This window comes from Cicer arietinum, chromosome 7, assembly GCF_000331145.2.
Source record: "Cicer arietinum cultivar CDC Frontier isolate Library 1 chromosome 7, Cicar.CDCFrontier_v2.0, whole genome shotgun sequence".
In the NCBI taxonomy this organism is placed as follows: Eukaryota; Viridiplantae; Streptophyta; class Magnoliopsida; order Fabales; family Fabaceae; genus Cicer; species Cicer arietinum.
Genome location: NC_021166.2, coordinates 5,432,571 through 5,457,717, shown reverse-complemented (window position 1 = coordinate 5,457,717; position 25,147 = coordinate 5,432,571). Strand labels below are relative to the sequence as shown.

Sequence of the window (25,147 nt, the reverse complement as noted above, 5' to 3'; positions counted from 1 at the left end):
TTATTATTATTATTAAAATTATTATTATTATTATTTTTATTATTATACTAATTATTAATATACCAATTATTATTATTAAATATAATAAATATATTATTTTATCCACCAAAAATTCAAAAAAAAAAAAATTTCCCAAGTGGGAGGTCGCATCCCCAGGATGCGACCATCTGTTGCAGTTAAAAAAAAAGTCTTTCAAGAGGTCGCAGCCCCAGGATGCGACTTGCTTCTGGGGCAAAAAAGTAGGGCAGATTGGTATATTCATTTCAAAGTAGGGCATATCTGTATTAAAAAAAAAAAACAGGATATTATTATAAAAAACCCATTTTTTTTTGGTTCATAATCGTATTAAAAAGAAAATAAATATTTTTAAGTATTGTTTTGGATCAAAATCTGGAGTGTCACACATATTTAATCTAAAAATTTAATTTGTATTTGATTATTAATGTGTTTATTGTTAAATAACTTATAGATAAAAGTGTAATTTTCTTTTCTAATACAAGTATAATTTAAATTATAATACATTAATAATAAATTATTGTACAAATTATACACACGATATAAATATTTGAAATAGATAAGTTTATCACTAATTAATAAAAAGTTGTTAAAACTTATAATATACTAATTAAAATTTATTATACAAACATACATAGTATAAATGTTTATGGTTGATTAAATAGTTCAAAAATTCATTTTGAAATAATCTATATTTTGAAAGATAATTGTATGTTTAATTTTTGTGTCCATGTTGAATATTTTATAGATAAAGTTGTAAAAAAAAAAAAAAACGCAGTAATCAAAATTTATTGTCAAAACTATACTCACCCGAAAATGTTTATCATTTATGTATAAAATGGGAAAACAAAATAATAGTGATTTCCATCTTTTTCATGCAACAACAATATTGATGAAAAGAGTACTGTCATCATCACACTAAGACACTCATTTAACACCTTCCAGTTCCTATACCTCTACATTTAACTTTTATCTCATAAATATAAGAAAATAATTATTTTTGTCTTCGTATAATTTTTAAAATAAAAAAATAAAATTAGTATGTCGAAAATTTTTTTAAAAGTTTTTTGGTAGTATATATTTTTAAGTTTGTGTACTAAAAAACTTTTTTTAAAGGTTTTCAATAGACACCTTTTTATATTAAATTTTTTTTTTTAATTTTTTAGTAGTATACATGTTTAAACTTCTATACTGGATTTCTGTACCGAATTTTTTTTAAAATTTTTTTGATAAAAATCTTCTGTATTAATTTTTTTTTAATATTTTTTGTTAGAAATTTTATGTACCGAAATTTTTTTTTAAAATTTTTTGCTACCAACATTTTTTTTCAATAATTTTTATAATTTTTTTTTAAAATCAAAAATATATTTAACATTTTTTTTAAATTTGTGGAGTATAAATACAAATGTGAGGTATAGGAATTTTTTTTAATAATTTTTAGTGAAAAAAGTTTTTTTAAAAAAGGGCAGTCTGATGAAAACAAAAGCTCACAAGGTAAGTGGTAACTGCCAAGTGGTAATCCAATGAGCATTATCCGGGGTGAAGTGAGGATCACGCGGAAAGTAAGTGCGCGTGTTGCAATTCGAGCGCACGTTAGCTTCTCCCCCCACCAAATCGGTGGTGTCCCCCTTGTCCTATCCTGTCCACATCTCAAAACCTGCCGCCCACCACCACCCAAAATTATGTTAACCAACGCCACCACCACCAAACCATTCATTCTCTCCTTATCACCACATCCTCCTCCTAAATTCCTCCACCTCTTCTCAACAATCCCTCCATGGCTTCCTCTCCACCAAACTCCACCCTTCCTCCTCTCCCAGATCCACCCATCGCATTACCTCTCGCTCTCCCGGCCCCACTCCCACTCCCACTTGCTCTCCCACCCTCCACCCGCCGCCTTCCTCCTCCCTGTTGGTCCCCCGACGAAACCCTTGCATTAATCGATTCTTACCGCGACAAATGGTACTCTCTCGGCCGTGGAAACCTAAAAGCCACTCACTGGCAAGAGGTTGCTGACGCTGTTTCCCAGCGTTGCCCTAACGCTTCTCCGTCGAAAACTCCCGTTCAGTGTCGCCATAAGATGGAGAAGCTTCGTAAGCGCTACCGTACTGAGATCCAACGCGCTCGATCACTGCCTGTGTCTCGCTTTAACTCTTCTTGGGTTCACTTCAAACTCATGGATTCCATGGAGAAAGGTCCTTCTCCTGTTAAACCTGAAAACGATTCCGATAGTCCCGACGATGACGAAGAAGATGATCACGATCAAGATCTGTACGAGGAGATAAAAAACGGTCATGGATCTAACACCAGGAGCATCAATAAGCTGTATAAGAACGGGTATGGAAGCGGTGTTGGTGTTGGTATCGGTGGCGGTGTTGGTGGCGGGTATAGGATTAGGTTTCCGACTGCACAACCTGAGTTCAAGTTTGGTTCTGAACAGAAATATAACCCTAACCCTAACCCTAATCCTAATCTGAATCATCACTATGGGACACCGATGGCGGCGGCAACGACAATGACGAAGGTGTTGGGGAATAAGAGGGAGAGAGATCCTTTGGGAGAGATTGTATCGGCGATTAAGTTATTGGGAGATGGGTTTGTGAGAATGGAGCAAATGAAGATGGAGATGGCTAGGGAGATTGAAGGTATGCGAATGGAGATGGAAATGAAGCGAACTGAGATGATTCTTGAATCACAACAGAGGATTGTGGAGGCATTCGCCAAGGCGGTTTCTGACAATGACGATTACAACTACAACAACAATAGCAAGAAGCCTATTAATAAGAGAATTCCATCACCACAACAACCCTAATGTTCCACACTTATCATTGGACTTTAACAGTTTGCTCTAGTAAGTAACACGATTTAAGTTTCTGTTTTTTGTTGCTAGTTTTCTGTTTTGCTCTTTGTTTTAGATTTTTTTCTTTGTTGCCACTTTTTGTAATTTTAAGTCAAGAGACAGAAATTTGCAACTTGATCTGTTTTAGATTTGATTGTTGGTAAATTATGAATGTAGCTTTAGATTTTCAGACTCTGCTCATGATTCTCATGCTGTCTTTTGTATGTTTTACTGAAATTGGAGAACAGAATAACCTGCCCCAATGGTTGCTTTGTTAAAAAAAAATGGATACTAGTATGTGTGATTTAGTTTAGATTTATTATTACAAGTGACATAAAATATGGTTGACCTGAAGAATTAATCTAACTCATATAAACAAACAGTTCTGGCGGAATGTAACATTATAACTATAACAAACGATGTCAAGAGCTCCAAGGATTTGTCATATCTAATGTTAGTGCTGCAGTGTGGAATTTATAAATTTATAAATTTATAATCATTATTGCAAAACCACTGTTTATATTTTAACAATATTATAGTTTTCTATTTATATCGTGGTACATCCATGTACATGTAATGTATTTTGTAAAAATCTTGATGAATAATTCTGTAACAATCTTATAGTCCTGGAACTTAAATAATATTCGTAATTAACTGTCCTGGTTTTAAGGTTTAAACTAATAGCCACCCTGGATGATCCCATTTTGAAATAAAAGAATATCATAAATTCAGGATTATGAATCTAGTAATTGATAGAAATTGCATTGCTCAAGTGCAATTTAGTTTCTTTTAAGTAAACACATGCATTTTAGGACATGAGATTTTATTTTGACTTGAGTACCAAAAAACAAACAGAAATCCTACAACACTCAGATCAGCCATAAAAGGAAGATCTATGGATCAACCTTCAACTCTATGCTATGCTAGAAAATCAGAACAGGCGCTTCCTTCTTGTAAGAGGGAACAATTACTTGGATTTTCTTAAGAAACACAAGTTTATATTATAAGTTATGACTTTATCAGTTATTTGATGCAGACATTACATTGTATAAACTTTTTCATCAAGCCTCTCTGGTACATCAAAATTATAGTAAAGCATCATTATATTATTGTAAGGTTAAGTGTGATAAAATATTGTGGATGGCTGATCTATCAACAAGATTGTTAATTTGGGTTTTGACTGATTTGTTCTGCTTGAGGACACATTGAATATGTTACCAATTTCTATCTTGTTGGTGCTTTGTTTTATGATTGTATGCAGACAGACTATATTTTGAACTGTTCTGCTTTGTTTGCTTGGCGATTTTTGTGGTTTGGCTTGCTTTTTATTAATTAATTAATACAATTATTTGGCGTACCCCTAAAATATTCTGCTGACAAGGTCGAAGCAAAAAGAAACGATAGCCGATGCCAAGTAATTTTTATTAAAGTGATCGCAGGAAAGATAAAGGTTTTTGGTATAATCTTTGGGAATATGCCATGGCAATCATCGCCTTTTCCCTATTGGACGTTAGTACGATGCTTATTATGGAATTTATTCTTTTATTTTCCTGGTTGTTTAATTCTTTGAGTTATTTTCTAATCGTCATTCAAGTAAAATAGTATATAGTACATAGATGACACATGATATAATATATGATAATAGTGGAATGAATATTATTATATCATGTGTATTGTACATTGATGATAACAATATTTTATTTATCATTGTAAATAACTATATATTAGTTTAAAAAAATTAAATTATTAAGTATTATAAAATAATAAGAAAGACTAAAAATTAACTAAATGATGAAATAATTTTATGTTTAAAATTGTCCATTGACCTGATAAAATAATAATTTATTTATTTTTAAAAAAATATAACCAAGTAATTTTATTTTATTTGTTAGAATGTAAATAAATATATATATATATATATATATATATATATATATATATATATATATATGACAAAAGTACTCTTATAAATAAATTATGTTTATTTTAAAATTTTAATTAATATATATATTTTTATAATTTTGAATATTAATTTATTAAATTATATAAGAAAACAAAGATCATAAATATTTTGTAAATTAATTACTAATATTTTATTTTTAAGTTTAATATCAAAATTTATTAATTATTCTTATATTTATATTTTATTGTATAAATATTTTAAATTATATTTTTATAAAAATAATTGAATAAATTACAATTCTTATCCTATCTTAAGTTTCTAATCTATGGTAATAAAAATTCCAACTAAAGTGAAAATATATCTTAGTTCTAGATTTTTCCTCTCTCTTCTTAATTTATCTCGTCTCTCACATTTCATCTCCCTGATTTCCATGGTCGTTGAACCCCTGATCTCCATAGTTGTCATGTGTCATAGTGCTCATTCACACCGGCTTCTGTAGCGATGGATATAATGGAGAAGGAAATAATTACGAAGGCATTTTGCTCTGAACTGGAGCATAACTCAGTGACCTCAGAGATAAGAAGTAGGTATGCCTTATAAATGTAAATCCAAAGGCATTTTAAGAAAAAAAAAAAGTTATCTAACACTATAATTTTTGCTTTATAAATGTAAAATTCCAAATAGGCATTTCCACAGTTAGTGCAATACAAAAATGTTTTGTATTTGTTTCAGCCAGCCACAAGCTGGCAATTATTTCATGGTGCCTAGCAGCAATGATAAGAAAATGATGTTGACATCCCTATGAATCCAATGGCTTATATCTCCTCAATCGTTTAAGATCATCAATCAAGGCCATTAAATTTTTGTGGGACGAACCACCTTGTTGAACAGCTCGTTTGGCCTTGACTGCATATTCTTGTGCACATTGTCTAATTTCGTCAGCTTCAATTCCACCGTCCATCAATCTCCTCACAGCTTTCTCTATGATGTCTCTACCCACTAACTTCTTCCTCTCCATGAAGCCAATAATGCTCCACTCTTCCACACCTACCTCGACGCCAATACCTCGCACTTGAGTGATTAATTTCTCGTTGTAGAATTGTTCATCGTGGATAGGCCATGTGATCATCGGAACTCCTGCACTAACAGCCTCAACAGTGGAATTCCACCCGCAATGCGTCAAGAATGCACCGATAGCAGGGTGGCCTAAAATCACCACCTGTGGTGCCCACCCTCTTATAATAATTCCTTTATTTCTCTGTTCAAATGCCTTTGGCAACCACTTTTCGTTCTCATCCTCATTCCCTTTCTTCTCGGGGACAACCCATATGTATTGGTGCTCTGATGCTTTTATCGCGCTTGCAATCTCATACAACTGGTTATCAGAGAAATGGCAAAGGCTTCCAAAACAAATGTAGATCACTGAGTTGGGTTGCTTTGAATTTAGCCAACTCATGCACTCATGAACACTCACTGCACTAGTTTGTCCCCTTTCTGCTTTCTCTTCAGTGGTCCTACAAATCAGAGACACCGGTCCAATATGCCAAGCCCGATGACCTGTGGTTTTCTCATAATGCTCTATGTACTCTTCTCCGTCAAGTTCAGAGAAGTTGTTCACGATGAGTCCATAGCTTTTGAGCTCTATTTCGAGCAGTGGCTCCATAAATTTGGTCAATGCTATGGGGGGTAATGCATTCAAGGTGATGAGGTGAGGAAGACCCTGAATGATACAAGACATAGAATCATGTGCCTTGAGGGATTTCATGGCACATATGGCAAAGAGGGAGAAACCGTTGAAGGCGAGTCTGGGAATGTGAAGTTTGTTTGCCAACTCATCCATCCACAAAAACAAAGAGTCTGCCACGATGCAGTCAGGTGAATTTTGCTCCACAAATTGATGGATGGGTGATTGGAGCAACTTGGTGGCTTGATGGACCTTGTAGGAGTTCTCAAGGTTGTTGGCGCAGCCGATGTTTTCAACGCCGGGCGGGAGGCCTACTTGGTGGGAAGGAAATGGAATAGTATGAAGATGAAGGTTGTGGTGGGAAGGGATGGATTTGAGAAGGATTTGGGCATTAGAGGGAGTAGTAATGATAGTGACATGGTGACCACATGAGGCAAAAAGTGTAGCTATGTCACAAAGAGGGATCATGTGGCCGGGGGCTGGATAAGGAATGAAATGAAATTTAAGTGGTAGATCTTCTAAATTTAGAGCACCCATTTTGTGTTGGTGTAGACAATCTGTGAGTTCAAATTTGATTAATTGCAGGTATTTATAGTTGGAAAAACAAGCTTAATTACTACACTTCTACGTGGAATGGAAAAAACCATGTATACATTATTTTAGTAGTAAATTGCTGTGCTCTTACAAAATTTTCGCCTATGCCATGAGTTATATATATGTTTGTAGTTCTTGTCTTACTTAATTCTTGCTGTTCTTTTGTCTTTCTCTTGTGGCCAACATTCTTTTTAAAATAACAAGCTTAATATTATGGTAAGGATGATATTTGTCATTTAACTAAACTGTTTAGTTATTCTAATGTTTTTTTTTTAATTATTATAATAACCTTTCTATTATTTTTTCTTTAATTTATTTTTATATGTAAATTGTAAATTTCACTTTTGATGATTAATATTTAATTTTAAAAAATTTTTTGGGAAGTTGCACTCTTATGTGTGGGAAACGGTTAATAAACTTTAGTAGCTTTTTAAAAACTTTTGTCAAAACATGGGTCTTCAGTTTTTTTGTTTTGTTTTATAGAGTAACACCTTTCCCTTCAAACCTTAAATATGTGTTTCTATATTTAACTATTGTTACATCTTGGTTGCCTTCATCTATACAAGTTTGGTTTCCCAATATTCCTACAACATAAATCATCAACTAATTAATTATTAAAAGATATTTACTAAAAAAGTATCAATTATTAAAATTATTATCTGACTTATAAAATGTCAGCGTATTGTTTTTATTACTTATAAATTTTTAATTTTTTTCGCCGCAATAAGTTTTGTTTTTATTTTTTTTTTCCAGTCTTTAAAATCAACTTATATGTATCATTTGAATTTTTAAAATTGATCATTCAAATTTTGTTTTATATAAAATTGATCATTTTTTTTATTCCTTATAAAGTGCCTAAAACATTTTTTATAAGTGCCTTCAAAATATTGAATTTTTCAACAGTGAGATATAAAAAAAAAATCAATTAATATTATTGAGTTGATCACTCGGGGATCCTTTATTTTCAATATCATTTTATTTTAATTTAAAAATTAAAATCCCGTAACCATTCTCCTTCCTTTCCTTAACAGTTACAAAAGAAAAGCTGTTCTCCATTGTTTGAGGAGTAGCCCTCGTCGTTTTTGTTTCCGCTCTTACTTAATTGTGCATATACCATATGGCATGGGTGTTAATATCTTTAGTGAATGTATATTCTTTAATCAAAATTTTAGATTGAAATAAAAAATTATCTTCTCTCTCTTTTTTTTTCTACTAATAATATAAGAGAATATTACAAGAATTAAAATTGTACCTTCTGTAAGCTAGTCAAAATACTATAATCAAAATTTAATTTCAAGAATTTGTTTAACTTTTGTAAAAAAAATAAAATAACTTTGTATATATATTATTCAAAAAATTATTAAATAGAGAGAAACTATTTCAAATTAAAAAAGTTTTTAGAAGTTTATAAAAAAATCACTTTTGATAATTAACTTAAAAAATAAAAATTTAATTTTCACTGTTGACAGAACAAACACAAAACTTTTTATTTTCTAAAAATCTCTAAATTATAGAATATTAAAACTATTTTTCTTAAATCTATATAAAACAGACCCTAAATAAAATAGTACAAAAAACATTCTAAAAAAAATCCCAATAAATACCAACCCGTTTGTTTAAAAAAAAAATTTAAATTCTTTTTTTTTATTTTATAATATTTTATTTTCTGTTATTATATTTTTTTAAATAATTTTAAAAATAAAATTCTAATAAAAAGTTGATTTAAATAATTTATTTTTAAATATTATTTTAAATATTTCATCTATTACTATTATTTTTTGAATAATAAATTTTGAAAAATAATTAAAATGAAATTTTTTGAAAAATTAATTATAAAATTTTTTTTAAATACTTTTTAAAAAGATATAATCTGTATTGTATTAAAATCACTAATAATAGATATTTAAATTATTAAATATTAATTTTTTTTCAATCAATAAAAAATAAGTCTGTATTAACTTTTACTATTTATAAATAAATTATTTAAAAAAATATAAATGAAAATAAAAAGTTGCTATTTAATACAACTGAAGCCAAAAACGAAACACAGATTAGTTTTTTTATTGGAAAGTCAAAGTTACAGGTAGCTATTTTAGTGGGATATATAGAAGAGAGAAAGTGAGTTAAATAAAATTTGAATCGGTAAATACTAAAAACACAATAGATGAGACCAGAGACGAGGTTGAGTTGCGGTAGTTAGTTACTTGTGTTTCGAAGTGAGAGCATAGCATAGCATAGCATCAGAGCAATGTCCAGTGGCTGTAGCATCAGAGCAATCTGGATTCTCAACAACCTCGACGCCGTCGTTTTCTCCAGGTAAGCAACTACCATCCTTTCTCTTAACACTTTCTTCCCAAATAGATCCAATTTCTTATTTATCTTTTATATTTTCAGGAGATTCCCGGTGGTAGAGAAGCGTTGGCGAGCTTTTTGTAACACCGACAATGAAATCGAACAACTCTTTTCTTCTTTACCTTCTGACTCTGACCTATCTGACGCTTTTCTTCACAGTATTTAAATTATTAAATATTAATTTTTTTTCAATCAATAAAAAATAAGTCTGTATTAACTTTTACTATTTATAAATAAATTATTTAAAAAAATATAAATGAAAATAAAAAGTTGCTATTTAATACAACTGAAGCCAAAAACGAAACACAGATTAGTTTTTTTATTGGAAAGTCAAAGTTACAGGTAGCTATTTTAGTGGGATATATAGAAGAGAGAAAGTGAGTTAAATAAAATTTGAATCGGTAAATACTAAAAACACAATAGATGAGACCAGAGACGAGGTTGAGTTGCGGTAGTTAGTTACTTGTGTTTCGAAGTGAGAGCATAGCATAGCATAGCATCAGAGCAATGTCCAGTGGCTGTAGCATCAGAGCAATCTGGATTCTCAACAACCTCGACGCCGTCGTTTTCTCCAGGTAAGCAACTACCATCCTTTCTCTTAACACTTTCTTCCCAAATAGATCCAATTTCTTATTTATCTTTTATATTTTCAGGAGATTCCCGGTGGTAGAGAAGCGTTGGCGAGCTTTTTGTAACACCGACAATGAAATCGAACAACTCTTTTCTTCTTTACCTTCTGACTCTGACCTATCTGACGCTTTTCTTCACAGAAGACATAGGTTTGTTCACTTTCATTACGATCTCTCCTTTTACCTACTTAATAATTATGCTATTGAATTACTGCTCTGGTTGTTATTATTCAAATTCAGTTTTGGTAGTATATATATGTAGTGATTTGTTCAAATTCCACTGTTACTGTTCTATAGCGCTGCTATAACGCCTATTTGATTATATTTTGTACTAAATAGCTATCACGGAACAATAGCAATTTGTTCGAATTGTGCTATGCTATTGCCCCACTGTTTAACACTGGTTTCACTTCAGTATTTTTAATCTCTCCTTGCTATATGATATTTTGCCAATTCAGTAAAATTGTAGGACTGAATCAACCTAGTTCCATGCATTAACAATATTTCAACAAGGTCATTGAAATTGCAAAATGTTAATAAGATTTGTCCAATTGTTGGTATTCGTAGTATAATGACATTAAGTCGGTTATGTTGGATGATGCATTTGAAGCTACGTGAATAATGTCAGAGACACATTTGATGGCACATTGGATCGAGAGATGGACTTGATTAACATTTTACAATTCTATAAATCATTTTGAAATATTGATTAATATTTATAATTCCAGGGACTAAATTCAATGGTGTTGATATTTATTTTTCCTTAGCATTACTTGTCTGATGGAACTTTCTTGCATTTGTTTAGGGAAGGATCTGCGCGGGGATTTGGAATACGCAAAAGTAATTCATCTCTGGGATCAGATTCTTGGGTGGATGATCCCATTACTCGTCATATAATAGGTCTTTATATTAACAAAGAAATGGAGGATGATAAGAATCTTTTGTGGCCTTTAATCTTGCACATAAAGGGCTATTACAGTATACTTGTTCTTCCATTGGTTGAGCCTAGGCATGTAAAGGCTTATGCAAGGCTATGTAAAAGACCTGACTGTGGTAGTTCGCTTGGTCTCGATGATAGTTTGTCTTCCCTCTTACTTGATCTTCCGGCAATAACAGGGTATGTTAAGTTGCTTTACCTGCAAATGGTTTTAACATTCGGGAATTATAACATACTGGAAAATTATCCATATCTTTCACATAGTTTTAGATTGATCAGTTGTCATTAGTATAATATTTTGTTTAATTGGATGATTGCTCATTGCTTTATTGGGTAACTGACCTTGAAGTTATTTTCAAAACACATGTGAGAACATTACCCCATTTTGCCAAGAATGCTTACAGAATGAGGTTTTGCCAGCTTGTATTAGCATCAGTTAAGACAATTGGAGCCCCAACCTATCTTAATCTTATAATTGTTTATTCTTAACTACTAAGACGTTATTTGGGGTTAAGAATATACCACTAGTATGCTTTAGCAGTGTTGTCTTGTTGGCAGAAGTAGTTGACACGAAAGAAAACGGCAGGTTATGTTTTCTTGTGGGAACTTGGGGCTGTTTACTTTGTGAAAACATTTGTTCTTTTCATATCCGAAAATTTGTGTTGATTTTACTTGTTAATGAGGAGGTAATAGATACTTGAAGTGAACTATTGTATACATTTCTAGAAACAATGAAAATGTCAAAAAACTGTTTTCATTATTTCCGGAAATGCATCTTCATTAAGTTGCATTTCATCTTATCTCTATGACAATGATTTACTTCAAGAGCCTCTCTCATCAAGTAAAATAAACACACATTTTAGAAATTGAAAACAAGAAATGTTTTCACAAAGTAAACGGGCCCTTGATTTCCCGGGTATTCTTAGAAATATAAAGTTATGCATGGATCTCCACGTAACAGTTTATATCTAGTGCTGACTCTTTTCCCTTTAAGTTGAGGGTAGAGGGTGAGATCACGATTTCAATTTTTTTATTTTGTGTATGTGCCTATTGAATTGTGGGCTAACGCTATGCCCTTCTTACAATTACAATGTACTTGAAGTGCACCTTCAGTGGTTTTTATGTGCAGTCCAAAGAGAGTTTGTTTACAGATTGATGGTAGTGGAATTTTGCTTCATCGTATGTCCTTTTCATGCATCTTTTGCTTCTAATTTCACAGGGCATTTATGATAGCACATGCCATTGGTGACATAATTACTGGTGATACAGTAGAACCGGAAGTGATCATAAATGCAGCACCCTCTGTTGGTGGGCTGTTTGATTCATTAACTGGTAGTATAGGCATCTCTTCCCGAGCCAAACCTGTAGCTCCACAAAGTGCTTCTTCCTCCCCTTTGGGCACAACTGGACCAGGATCTGCCACAGCAGATACTCCAAAAATGGGGTCTAGGCCTTTGGATAAAGATGCACTCAGAACATTTATCAGTAGCTCAATGCCCTTTGGTTGGTACCTTTTATTATGGTATTCCTCATCTCATATATTTGTTGTTGTTTTACTAGTTAAGCAGGAAATTTCGCAAATTTATTCTATCAATGTATATTTTTTATACAGGCACACCCTTGGACCTTAATTATTCAAATATTTTTTCCATCAAGGTGAATGGCTTTTCTGCTTTGGATTTGCCTCCTACAGACCAGAAGCAACCAGCTTGGAAGCCATATCTATTCAAAGGAAAACAAAGAATGCTTTTTACCACTCATGAGACTGTTCATGCGGCTCTGTATGATAGAGATGAGATCCCAGATATTATATCAGTTTCTGGTCAAATAAATTGTAGAGCTGATTTGGAAGGGTTGCCAGATGTATCATTTCCCTTAACAGGATTGAACATAGCAAACCTTGAGGTTTCATCGTACCATCCTTGTGCTCAAGTTTCAGACCAAGGTCCAGATAAGCAGGGGGTGGTGTTTTCTCCACCATTAGGTAATTTCGTGTTAATGCGATATCAGGCAACTTGCGCCCTTGGACCTCCTGTGAAGGGATTCTATCAGTTGTCAATGGTTTCTGAGGATAAAGGTGCATTTCTATTCAAGTTGTGTCTAATGGAAGGTTATAAGGCTCCTTTGACAATGGAGTTTTGTACTGTGACTATGCCCTTTCCTAGGAGGAGGGTTATATCCTTAGACGGTATTCCTTCCTTGGGAACAGTTTCAACTTCAGAGCACTCGGTTGAATGGAAAATTGTGACAGGTGGACGGGGACTAACTGGAAAAAGTATTGAAGTGACGTTCCCGGGAACAGTGAAGTTTGCTCCATGGAAAAACCAAATGGCTAGGTCAGCCTTTGGAACCATTGTTGATGAGGATAGTGATAATGAGGCAGAAAACGCTAGTAGCATGGTTAATGAAGAACATTTCATGGAGAAAATGAACAAGGATCTTCCTCCAGTTGATCTAGAGGAGCCATTTTGCTGGCAAGCATACAATTATGCTAAAGTACATGCCTCCCTATTTTAATATTATATTTAGCATTTTATGAAGTTTGCATTTCCTTGTCAACTGAAATCTGTTTGATTATTTTGTTTTTGTTTTGCACGAGTTTACTATGTTGATAATTTTATTGTATCATTATACATTGTATTCTTAGTGTTGAAATTTTAGGGGTTGATGGTGAAGAGACAAAAAAACAATATACTTCACTAGTAGGACAAAGAATAACTGTGTTGCTGAGATGATACAAAACACTGACCTAATACTACTGGTATTGTAGACCAGATAACAAGCACAGTACACCTAGCACAAGTGGACACTCAATTGAACCCCTGATGAAACTAGACTCTTAAGTTCCTAACATGCTAGTAATCTTAGCATTCTTATTGTGTTCACTTTTAAACAAAATTTAGAATTAGAATCTCCTGAATGTTCTATCTGCTGAATTTGTCGATCTTTGTTGTTCTGAGTTTATAATTTCTTCTATGCGATCTGATTACCATTTGAAAATTTAGGCATTTAAGAATTTGGTTACATATCTTATATCCGAAGGAACATAGCTGTTGAAATATAATATAATAAAGTACTATCTTATGTAGTAATTTACTCATTTTCTCTTTGAATTATCATTTAATCTGTCAAAAATATTACTTTCTAGTCTCTGAACTCCTTGATGCTTAGAGTATTAGTGATAATTTTTCCATGTGTAGCAATTATATATCTTGAAATGTATGTTAAAGTTCCAATTCCACAATATTTTCATATCATTGTAGGTATCATTCAAGATTGTTGGGGCATCAGTATCTGGAATTTCGATTGATCCTAAATCTGTGAGTCTCTATCATTTTTGGTTGACACTCTTATTTTAGATAAAAGAATTAAGATCCAAATAATTTTGTTTCAACATCTGTAATTCACAATTATATGTTACTTCAGTGTAATGGATAATCAACTTATGTTACCATGTCTTTTATTGTTCCAACCCCATTTCCTGTAGTGTATTTGCCGTACCATTCGTCCTTGTTATTCTGAGATTTTAACTTTTGTTGTCGGTCTGATCATTCGTGTATTTTGCAGGTGAGCATCTATCCAGCTGTAAAAGCACCTGTAGAGTTTTCAGCTCAGGTATTTGTTTGATTGTGTATCTGTGTGTTTAGCATCAATGATTCATATTTAAGCAAATCCCAGTGTATATGATAAATCTCCCAATTTTATCTGCTCCTTCAGTTAATAATTATGTTCTACTGTTTTCTTGGCTGTAATCAGGTTACATCTGGGGACTATATTTTATGGAATACTCTTGGAAAGTGTCCACATGTTGCTACAGTGTAAAAAATGAAACGGCCACCGAGAGGCATCTGAATCTTAATGGCGGGGGCACCATATGATGTATGATAGAAACTCTGAATTAATGTTTTTTTATTCTTTGCCAAATAATGTGGAGATAGCCAATTGAATCTGGTGTACCAGTGGTCTGATAAGAAAGTAATAAATGTTCTTTTTCTGTAACAATTAATGTTAATAATTAATATTGTTAGTATTTTGTTTAATGCATTGATCAAATATGTGAACTCCTTATTCCACTCGATAGTTAGATAAGAGAATTTTGAAGTGAATAATTTATAAATATTTTTAAGAACAATGAAAATGTCATAAAAACTATCTTAATTATTTTTGGAAATAAATCTTTATTAACTAGTATTTTTCTTATCTCCATAATAATTGTTTCTTTTAAGAATTTTTCATTAATGTAAAATAAATAAAATATATATTTTATAAATAAAATATATTGTTATTCTGTTTTTCTTCCAATTATTTTTTAAGTAATCCGACAGATCGGACCATTTTGATGCGAATTCAAATCACAAAGTAGACAAATAATGTAGATAACTGAATCAACAACTAAAATAAAAGACTTTATTGTTTTTTTGTGATTGTTCATGTAATTCTACGATCTACTCATAAATATTAAAAACATTATTAAAATTACGCTTTTGATAGTATAAAACATTCTATTTTACACTTTTAGATTTTAAATTCCGGTAACTCAGCGAGAAAATGGAGGACCCGTTGAACACTTCCCTTGTTTTTATTTTAAGTGAAAGATCATAATATCTACATAGTCAAAACTCTTAAAGTCGTCCCCAACTAACCCAAATGTTTATCAAGAAGGTCACAAACAATATAAATTCAAAAAATTTGAAACCAAACATATCATATTTCAAAAGTTGGGGTGTGTTAATAACAAAATTTATAAATTTATGAGGAACTAGAAAAAATAAACATTAAAATTTTTTCATTTATTATTGATGATTTTTTGGGTACTTTAATATTTTTATTTTGATATACATATAAATTAACTGAAATCAAATACTCTCACGGTGTTATATTAAGTGTCTTACACTCTTACTTGCAATAGTTAATTATTTTAAATTATTTGTTAAAATTAACTATTAAACATGCAGTATTTTAATTAAAAATGATACATAATAATTAGATAATGTAATTATTTATCACATCATTGATAATGTTTAGATAATGTTTAGATAATGTTTTTGTATGTTTGTGGTAAGTGATAAGATAAGTGTTACTATAAATATAAGGACCGGACTCTACGGCTGAAAAATAGATCAGAGATGAAACAACGTGATAACGGTGGCGGCACTCTCCTCCTCAGCTGAAATCAAATTCATGACTGCGTTGCCTTCCCTTTTCAGTAGCTTATTCATTAATTCTAATGGAAACAGAACACTGTTCTTTTCATTTTTAAAATAGGCATTGCTATTGCTATCCAGAATACATCAATGCCTATTTTAAAATGAAAACAAAGTTTCACCGTTTCCATTTGAAACTATTGTTTAGGAAGTTAATGCTGAACGAGTTCTTGATTTTGATTTTACCTGACGAGGATCTTCTTTCAATCAACATTTGCTCTTTTTTTCTCTTTTGGTTAGTAATATTTTCTTCGTTTTTTATGAATTAATTCTAAATGTTTATATAATTTCTACCTTTCCTAACCCTATGTTATCGATCTTATTAGTTTTCTTGTTTATTTTCTTCTGCATTAGGTGGCTATGCAAACAAAAGTAATTATAGATTCCTTGGTCAAGATCTTTATCTTAATATCAATTGTTTGTTAACATCATCCTCTGTTTTTAATTACTATGATTATTTTGCTGCATTCTGTAATTTTTCAGAGCTCAAGTTATATTTGAACTTCAACCAAGCGTATGTATGTTTTCACTTTTTAGATTCTCTGAGTTTGATTTCGTTTATGCATGTTTCAAAGTGTTAAAACAATATTGAGATCTGCAACAAGAATTAACTATCAAAACAGAAAACTACCAATTATAAAACCAGAAATTAAAACCGAGAATGTTCTCTCTTTCATTTCTCACATTACAGCAACAAATACACTTTACAATTGTATGTAGTATGCTAAAACTGTTAGCTTAACTATAACTACTTTGTCATAACTAACTCCAAATTGTTGCTGATTTGAGGCATATCTCCACATAAAGAGTTGGAAGAAGGGAAGCAAAGGCTAAAAGAGATTTTTAAAGGAACAAACATTGTTGCTTGCTTAAAACATACTTAAGTTTTAGTTATATATGTTTTTGGTTTTCAAATTATGTTTTCAGTCCCTATTGAATTAAATGATGACGTGTCCAAAACGCTTGGCTGCAGCATGTTTGTCCATGTCATCCCATTTATGTTCAATTGGCAGAAACTGCATTGTTTAACAAGTTAGGAAATCAAAATTCAGGCTAATTTAATTAGTTATGATCTTATCATTCTGTGCTCCACATTAAATATAAGCCATCCTAATTCCAACAAAATACTATAAGTCATCCTTTTTTTTCTAAAAATATAAACATGAAATATGTATGTCTGCCTTTCTGAACTGGAATTTTGAAATTTTGTAAAATTTTCAATTGCATTATTCAAATACACAAGATATGCTTTTATGTCACTTGATATGATTTACTCTGCAGGGGCTACTGTGCTGTTCTAGCTAAGGTTGGAAAACCTATGAAGGAAGAATCTTTCACTTCATGCGCTACTCGCGCACCATATGCCGGATGAGAAATGATATATAGACACACTTCGTACAAGTCGGTTGTATATGCATGGGGACCAAGGTGTATAACACAGGGAAAGGTAAGAGAGAAAACATTATATTTATATTTTTATACACATAGGAGGTGTTGGGTGTAAAAAAAAAAGGTGTCTATACATAATTTCTCTACTCTAGATTTACATAAAAATGTAGAAATGTGATAATATTTATTTACAAGACCAAAATTGGGCGCATTTTGTGAAAAGCTGAAGCTATTAGCACTGACCCAGATAATAACAATTTTTTAGTGTTAGACTAATCAGCCTAACTTGCATATTGTTTATGCTTTTACAATCACTATGAAACCAAAAAATACTAAAGATAGAGAAAGGGACAAAAAAAAAAAAAGAGAGAATTTACAACTCCAATGTTGCTGCCCATCAAGCTGCAAGCTTTTGGAGATTTAGTTCCTTTCCCGTCAGCCAAATTTGAGTTAGAAAACTGGAAATATCCAACAACCCCTTCTCATTAAAAAAATGAAAATATGTAACTGCAGTGTACAGACCGTTAGATTAGTGATAAAAAATTTCTCTTTAAACTAAGGGGGTCTTTCAGCTGCCGCACTGATAGAAGATCAATTTACATTCACATTAATTCCTTAATGTTTTTAATGACCTCTTTAATTATTCTTCAAAAAAGTGTCTGGAGGATCGATAGAGATCATAAGGAGCCCATAGATGGTCCACGATGCATGGCTTTCTAGAATCTAACCTTAACCATGGTTTACCCTTTCCACTCCAATGCAATAAACTAATAGGACCAGGGTGTAAGCTTCTACATTTACCTTCAAGGTTATCTCCACCTAAACCATGTTGGTTCCATCTATGATCAACTGCTTTAATATTCCCTGCCAAAACCAACAAAAATGGTGGAAGAGAACCCAAATGATATATCCTCTTATGTTGTTTCTGCACATCCATCCATTCCTCCACTTTCTCTGTATACTTTTCTTTCCTCCATTTATTCACATCCATCACCATAACCCCTGTGTTGAAATAACAAGGCTTTCTTCCCTCAAATGTCTTTGACAGAACAGGGTCAGACCAAAACTGTTTTGTGAAATACAATGTGAAATTTGCATGGCAATATTCAGGAGCAGCTACTATTTTCCCTTCCATGTCTACACCCCAAAGTTTAGCTATATCATCGACAACAACAAGGTCAGAATCTAAATATATCACACGTTGTACATTCTCTGGTATTGTATCTGCAAGATATATCCTTGCATAATTCAAAGGTTGATCCAAGGCTTGTCTAATGGACTTTGATATCTTACCGCGAACGCGGTTCGAATTGAAGGGATAAATTGTCATGTTTAGATAAGGGAAGGTGGATTTTATGCTGGAGAATAGTTCAGGAGCATCATGAGCAGAGAGGAAGTAAAAGGAAAGATTTTCAGGACAGGTTGAATGTTGTAACATGGATAAAACTGCAGCCATGGTTCCACGAAGGTAATTGACATCAAGGGTCATGGCAACATTTATACGATCAGATTCATTGGAGCCACATTCCTTGCCGTTTCGGAAGGCGGGTGCTTCTCGAAAAACAGGGAGGTCAGGTGAGGGAAGGCGGACAAGGCCGAGGCGGATAGAGGTGAGGGGTTGGAGGAGGGACAGGAGGCCAAGGAGTACGACAACTACATGGGATGAGGTGAAGCTCCCAAAGACCATCCTGTCTTTATATAAATAAAAAACAAAAAAGGTTTTTCTTTATCTTGCTTTGTTTTGGTTTTCCTAAGGGGAATCTTGGTTTTGGAGATTTCATAGAACAAAATCTGATGAAGAGAGGACATTGAGTCTCGCAGGTTGATGAGATTGTGAGTGGATGCAATATTGTGATTGTGAGGATGAGAGAAACTTTCGGGTGATGTATCTTTTATTTTGACTTTTGACTAATTTTGTAACAATTGCCTTTCAAGCTTCAATATTGGAAGGTCAGTCAAATAAATTAGTAGATTCGTACTATTCTTTTCCTTTCTTTTTTTTTTTTTTTCTTTTTCAATTTTCTCAAAATAGTTTTCTTTCTTTTTAGCTAGAGATGGGTTTGAGTAAAAGAAAAAATAATGAGATGAGTTTTAAAAGATCATTTTTGTCATTTGTCAAAGCTATGACTTACTAAAGGAAGAGGGGGAACATACATACTAGTATTATAGTATATATGCCTAATGAACCTATCAACGCACGTCATGAGGCATTATAATTATAATTAGATGATAAATAAATGTATAATTTTATTTTTTAGTTGTCAAATAATTGTATAACGACGGTCACAACCTATTCAAATCAGGCTATATTTCATGAAGTATATTATAAGAAATTTGATGCGCATAATGCTAATAACTGATTAATACCTACCCATTTTGAATTTTAATCTGCACCAAATTGGGGTCCAAGGACTAGTTGCAAAACAGAGCTGCAACTAGTTTTCTCTGGTACTCATAATTTATTTCCTTACATGCATTTTTCCTTCTCCGTTAATTACCTTTGATTTTCTTTTGACTAAAATATTGGTGACCAACAATAACATTGAATTCTATAAATACCAAATATTGAAGTGAGGAGAATGGATTTTTTTTAGGATATAAAAAAAAAAACAGTAGATGATAAGAGGAAAGAGAGATCAAAGAAGAAAATGAATAAGCTTAAAAGTTGATTTCAGCTTCATGAATTGTCAATGTGAAAGGCTCTTCAACCACACACACAACGATCATGAACACTAAAATGTATTAAAACAAAAAAAAAAATAGTTTGAAGGCGTGTAAAAGTCCATTGTTTTCAGATATTTATTCATTTGAGACAAAACATCACAGAAAATTAAGATAAATTTTCACCCAAGAGAAGAAGAATTTTACAAAACAAATCAGGTCTCAAAATAGGCCAGCAATAATAATAATCAATGAATTGTTAGAAACAAATCTGTAATGCATTAATCTAAATGAAACAATTTTAACGTATAAAATTCAAGAGTTCTGCATATTAACATAATTCAATTGATTCAAAAAAACAAAAAACATAATGCAATGTTTTTAGCACATGATCGCCTCTTGCTGATTAGCACCTTCAATCTAGACTCTAGAGGACCTTGGCTTCTAGATGTGGTCGTTGTGGATGTGATTCTAAATCTTCTTTTCACTTGTTTCTGGATTGTGCCTATTCCCACTAGATTTGGATTTGGATGAATTTTCCAGCCTTGTTGTTTTGCTGTAAAACTCTCTTTTGATGTCGTGAGGTTACTTTAGCTACTACTTCCCTCCATTGAGTATCACTTTTGTTAATTTTATGATCATAAATAAAAAAGAATAATTACTTTAGAATTTAATTTATATACATTGTGTATAAAAATTGTACTCTTCATGAATTGGTGTATGTGGTGTATAGTTCAATTGGTGAAAGTGACAATGTATGAACAGTTTCCATAAAATAACTCAATCGATAATGAAAATAAATGAATTGTTCACTTAACTTTTAGATCTCAGAAAGATTGAGCTAATTACATTGAAATTTTTTGTTCTTACAATGACACTATCAATACTATTTAGTATACTAGAAATCAAGTACAATTTCATAATAGATTTCTCTCTCTTTCCTCTTTCCTCTCTCACTCTCTCTATATATTGTATATCTCCTCTTTTTATCTAATCCGTTCTTTTTCTCCTCTTTCTATCTCTCCTCATCACCTACTTTTATCTTCCCTTCTCTTTCTCCGTGAATATTTGCATTTGTAAATATTTATATACATATAGTATAATTAAAATTGTTGCACTAAATTTTATATTATTTTATTTGTTTTATCTATTATCCCACTAAATATAATACGAGAAAAGTTGCCTAAGTATCTTCTTTTAATTAATTATTTAATAATTTTGGAATGTTGCTTGTGGTCTATCACTAGTAGTTCAACATTAGAAGCTCCTCTAATCACTTCACATAGTATATGAGATTGAGTTTTTTTTCACTGTGACCAAATATATAAAGTATAGTATATTTTCATTATTTATAAAATGTAGATAATTCACTGTGACCAAATATATAAAGTATAATAAAGATGTATTTATAAAAATAATAAAAATAATTTCTTGAAATTTTCATTATTTATAAAATGTAGATAATTATTTATTTTAATTTTTTTTTAATTTTTGTTGTTGTCTTAGATTTAGTCACTCTATTTTTACCAATTCACAAAATTAGTGTTACTATTTTAAAAGTCGACAACTTTAATCCCTCACTCATATTTTTAAATTGAAAAAAAATAATAATTTGATATATTTTAAATGACGTGATATATAATTTCATGATATAAAGTCATATAGATACGTTAACTATATATCATTAATTGAATTGCAACAATTAAAAATAAAAAATTTTAAAGTTGAAAGTTAAGTTTTTTAGAAGATTTTATTGCAATTTTATGAGTATTAATAATTCTACATCGTTATATCATATATCACGTTATTTAAAGTATGTCACATTAATATTTTTTAGTTAAAAAATCAAAATAAAAACAAATTATAAATTTTTTAAAATTTTTAAATATACAATTAATTTAATAAAATTGTACAAATGAAGGAACTAAAACTACATTTAAATTTTTTTTAACTCTTTGATATCATGTGTAGAGCCAGTAAAAAAAAAAACCCAACTTCAAGGTCCTTTAAATTATTTTTTTATTAAGCCTCTAATATTAGCCCGTATCAAAATAATTTTTTTAAAGTTTTTGTCCATTATTTAGTGGAGCTTAAGGGCCCGCTTATAGGCTCCAATATTTTGTTAATTTTGAGATTTTTTTAAATTTATTTTATTTAAAAAAAAATATTATTTTCTCAAAAAATTTTGTAAAAAAAAATTTTCGAAAAAAAAATCGAAAATTTTTTATCAGTGAAAAGATTGAAAAAAATTATTTTTTTTAAGAGACTTTTAGTATTTAGGACTTTTTTTATTTGGATATTTTAAATTATATTTTTTTTATCCCTTCATCGTAGGGTCAGATCCAATAATTAAAAGATTTGTCAAATTGACAACTCTAATGATGTGTAACACAATTTTTTAAAAATGAAAATTGAGTACTAATCATGTGTAACACAATTTTTTGAAAATGAAAATTGACTACGTTTCTACAAAATAAACGCTCATAAGATGTCATCTACCATATCAACCCCACGTGAACCTCTCACATGGACACAACATTGCTGCACTAGAAACTAGAAGATTAACAACAAAAATTAGATTTTGAAAACAGGGTATCAAATCAAAAGTGTAATAAAAAAATTATAAGTTGAACCAGTATTCAATATTGTTACAAATGAAAACATGGAAAATATCAAAATATCTTGCGTATGAATTTTAGTGAATATAGTACTAATTAATTAAGCTTGTCTGGTGAGGAGAAAGAGGGCATGATTGGGTGTGATTCCTGTGTACACCAATGAGAATGAGAGGTAGTGAGGGTCACGCAGCAGAATGATGCTTGGGTGAAGCAGCAATCAAAAGAGAAGATTCTAATTTTGCAAGATATACTAATAGACAAAACAAAAGATATGCATTTTTAATTTTGTATATGAGAGAGAGTGAGAGAACTATAGAACAAAGTTTACTTAAAGCACGAGAGAAATGATGTGGCGTGTAGGGGAGGAGGAGATTTATCGACCTCCCTTCCATATCTAAATATTCTTATACTTTTTTTTCACTAAATGCAAATCATAATTATATTATAATATTAAAAAATAGTATAGAAAAAAAGTAATTAAAATTTATATTAAAAATTGAAAATGATATTTATTTTAAAACAATTTTTTTTATATTAAAACGATATTTATTGTGAGACAAAGAGAGTAAAATAGTAGAATTTTATTTATATTTAAAATGAATTTTTCACATAAAATAAGTTTTATTTTTTTAGTTGAAATAGTAAAAAAATTCACACGCAATTATAAAATCTCGAGTTTAAATTCGAGATATAATATACAACTTAACAACATCGATATTTATTAATTAAATTATATTTCAAAAATAAAATAAAATATTTTAATCATCTATTAGAATGTTGATAATGAATATTTTAATAAGTACATGTTTTATTATACAAGTTTTACATGATAAAAAAAATCAAAGTATAGGAAAATGATATTTTATAACAAAATTTTAATATAAAAATAAGGTGTCAATTCCTTATTAGATGTATTTTTGAAATATATATAAATTGTGGAAGATAAATAATAAGAGAGATAGAAATAATACGTATTATATTTGTATTTTGAAACAACAGTATATGTTAGTGTGGTGTATTTAAAAAAAGTTTGACATGAGCTTAAAGATTAATTTTGAAAATAAAAATAAAAGGATTTAGGGTAGTATGTTTAAGTTAAAAAAGATTGGTGATATCCTCCTAATGTGATATGGGTGTGTTCATGTTTCGAGATAGATTTAGCCCTGGCATGGGGCAGGGCTCGAGGTATGACATTATAGACTACAAAGGGAATACAATAATTTGGTCACCTTGGTTTTTGGTAAGGGACCAATCTCTCTCTTTCTCTTTGCTTTCATTATTTGTGGGGACTTCCTATGAGATTGGCCACTTCTAAGTTCAGAGAATGTCTTGTTTGCTTCAATCAAATCTTAAGCACACCTCTAAGGAATGATTTTTGTGGGAGCCATTCTTTTTAGTTCTGGATTACTATACAGTAATTATAAATGTTTCTTCTCAACAATACAATTATATGGACCACTTTGTGCCCTCTCTAATTAACAAATTCAAAATAAACCAATTCCAACTCAGTTTAGGATGAAACCTTTTATTTTATATTTGCATGGTTGATTATTCCCAAAAAATATCCTTAAGCATGTTCAAACAATCATCAATATCCTACTTTGATCATAATTGAACATTACATCGTGGTAGTTTCACAATTACTCGACACCTGGGGTGTTTTGGCCATATTAGATTTCTTCATTTTCATCCAATGCCTTCTACCACAAATTGCACGGGTTTAAAGTCCTGTTTATAATCTTGCACTGCACATCACGTTTATTTATTTATTTATTATTATATAGAACATGGAAGGGAATATGATCGAGTTCATATTTAATTTCGCGGTAGAAATAAAAAACACGGTCAATTATCATAATTTTATAAAAGTTAAATTATGTAATTTTTGTAAAATTATAGTGTACTTTTATCAATCTCATTGTGAAATTAAATATGTTATGAAAAAATATATCGAGATACAAACCGTGGAAATAAAACTAGTTAGATTCTAACCCTGGATCCAAAGACAATTTATTAATCAATTGATGGTGCTAATAAGGAAAGGAAACAAATTCCATGTATTAATTGCATAACTGTAGTTACTGTCTTAATGATCTTGAACTTCCAATCGGGAATAAGGATCAAATTTTGATGGGTTGTTGAGTCTAAGGGTTAGGGGCATGCAGTACATTGAGAAGATGATAAGGGTACCCTGGCAAGCATTGTGCCAATAACTATGCGCATGGTACAGTGGCACTAGCACTCACTAGTTGTGTTGAGCACACTCAGAATTAATAAAATTTTTAAAAAATAATAATAATAATAATAACCCATTAGTGATAG

The 25,147-nt window shown here is 31.0% G+C and overlaps 4 protein-coding genes across 4 annotated transcripts; 2 read left to right on the top strand and 2 right to left on the bottom strand.

The window, feature by feature from the left end:
• Positions 1 to 1,505: 1,505 nt before the first annotated feature.
• LOC101489132 (uncharacterized) lies at positions 1,506 to 3,049 on the top strand. The gene has a single exon (XM_004508286.4). The coding sequence runs from the start codon at positions 1,793 to 1,795 to the stop codon at positions 2,825 to 2,827; it is 1,035 nt and encodes a 344-aa protein (XP_004508343.1). The 5' UTR covers positions 1,506 to 1,792; the 3' UTR covers positions 2,828 to 3,049.
• Positions 3,050 to 5,446: 2,397 nt separating this feature from the next.
• Positions 5,447 to 6,978, bottom strand: UGT73F6 (probable UDP-glucosyl transferase 73B6). The gene has a single exon (XM_004508285.4). It carries the CDS (start codon positions 6,976 to 6,978, stop codon positions 5,557 to 5,559), a length of 1,422 nt encoding a protein of 473 aa, XP_004508342.1. The 3' UTR covers positions 5,447 to 5,556.
• Positions 6,979 to 9,732: 2,754 nt separating this feature from the next.
• LOC101515477 (AP-5 complex subunit mu) lies at positions 9,733 to 14,993 on the top strand. Its single transcript, XM_004508282.4, has 8 exons — positions 9,733 to 9,962; positions 10,041 to 10,166; positions 10,822 to 11,133; positions 12,173 to 12,456; positions 12,566 to 13,449; positions 14,217 to 14,273; positions 14,521 to 14,568; positions 14,710 to 14,993. The coding sequence occupies exons 1-8, from the start codon at positions 9,895 to 9,897 to the stop codon at positions 14,773 to 14,775; spliced, it is 1,845 nt and encodes a 614-aa protein (XP_004508339.1). The 5' UTR covers positions 9,733 to 9,894; the 3' UTR covers positions 14,776 to 14,993.
• Positions 14,994 to 17,437: 2,444 nt separating this feature from the next.
• On the bottom strand, positions 17,438 to 19,528 carry LOC101488465 (probable galacturonosyltransferase-like 4). The gene has a single exon (XM_004508284.4). It carries the CDS (start codon positions 19,231 to 19,233, stop codon positions 18,187 to 18,189), a length of 1,047 nt encoding a protein of 348 aa, XP_004508341.1. The 5' UTR covers positions 19,234 to 19,528; the 3' UTR covers positions 17,438 to 18,186.
• Positions 19,529 to 25,147: the final 5,619 nt, after the last annotated feature.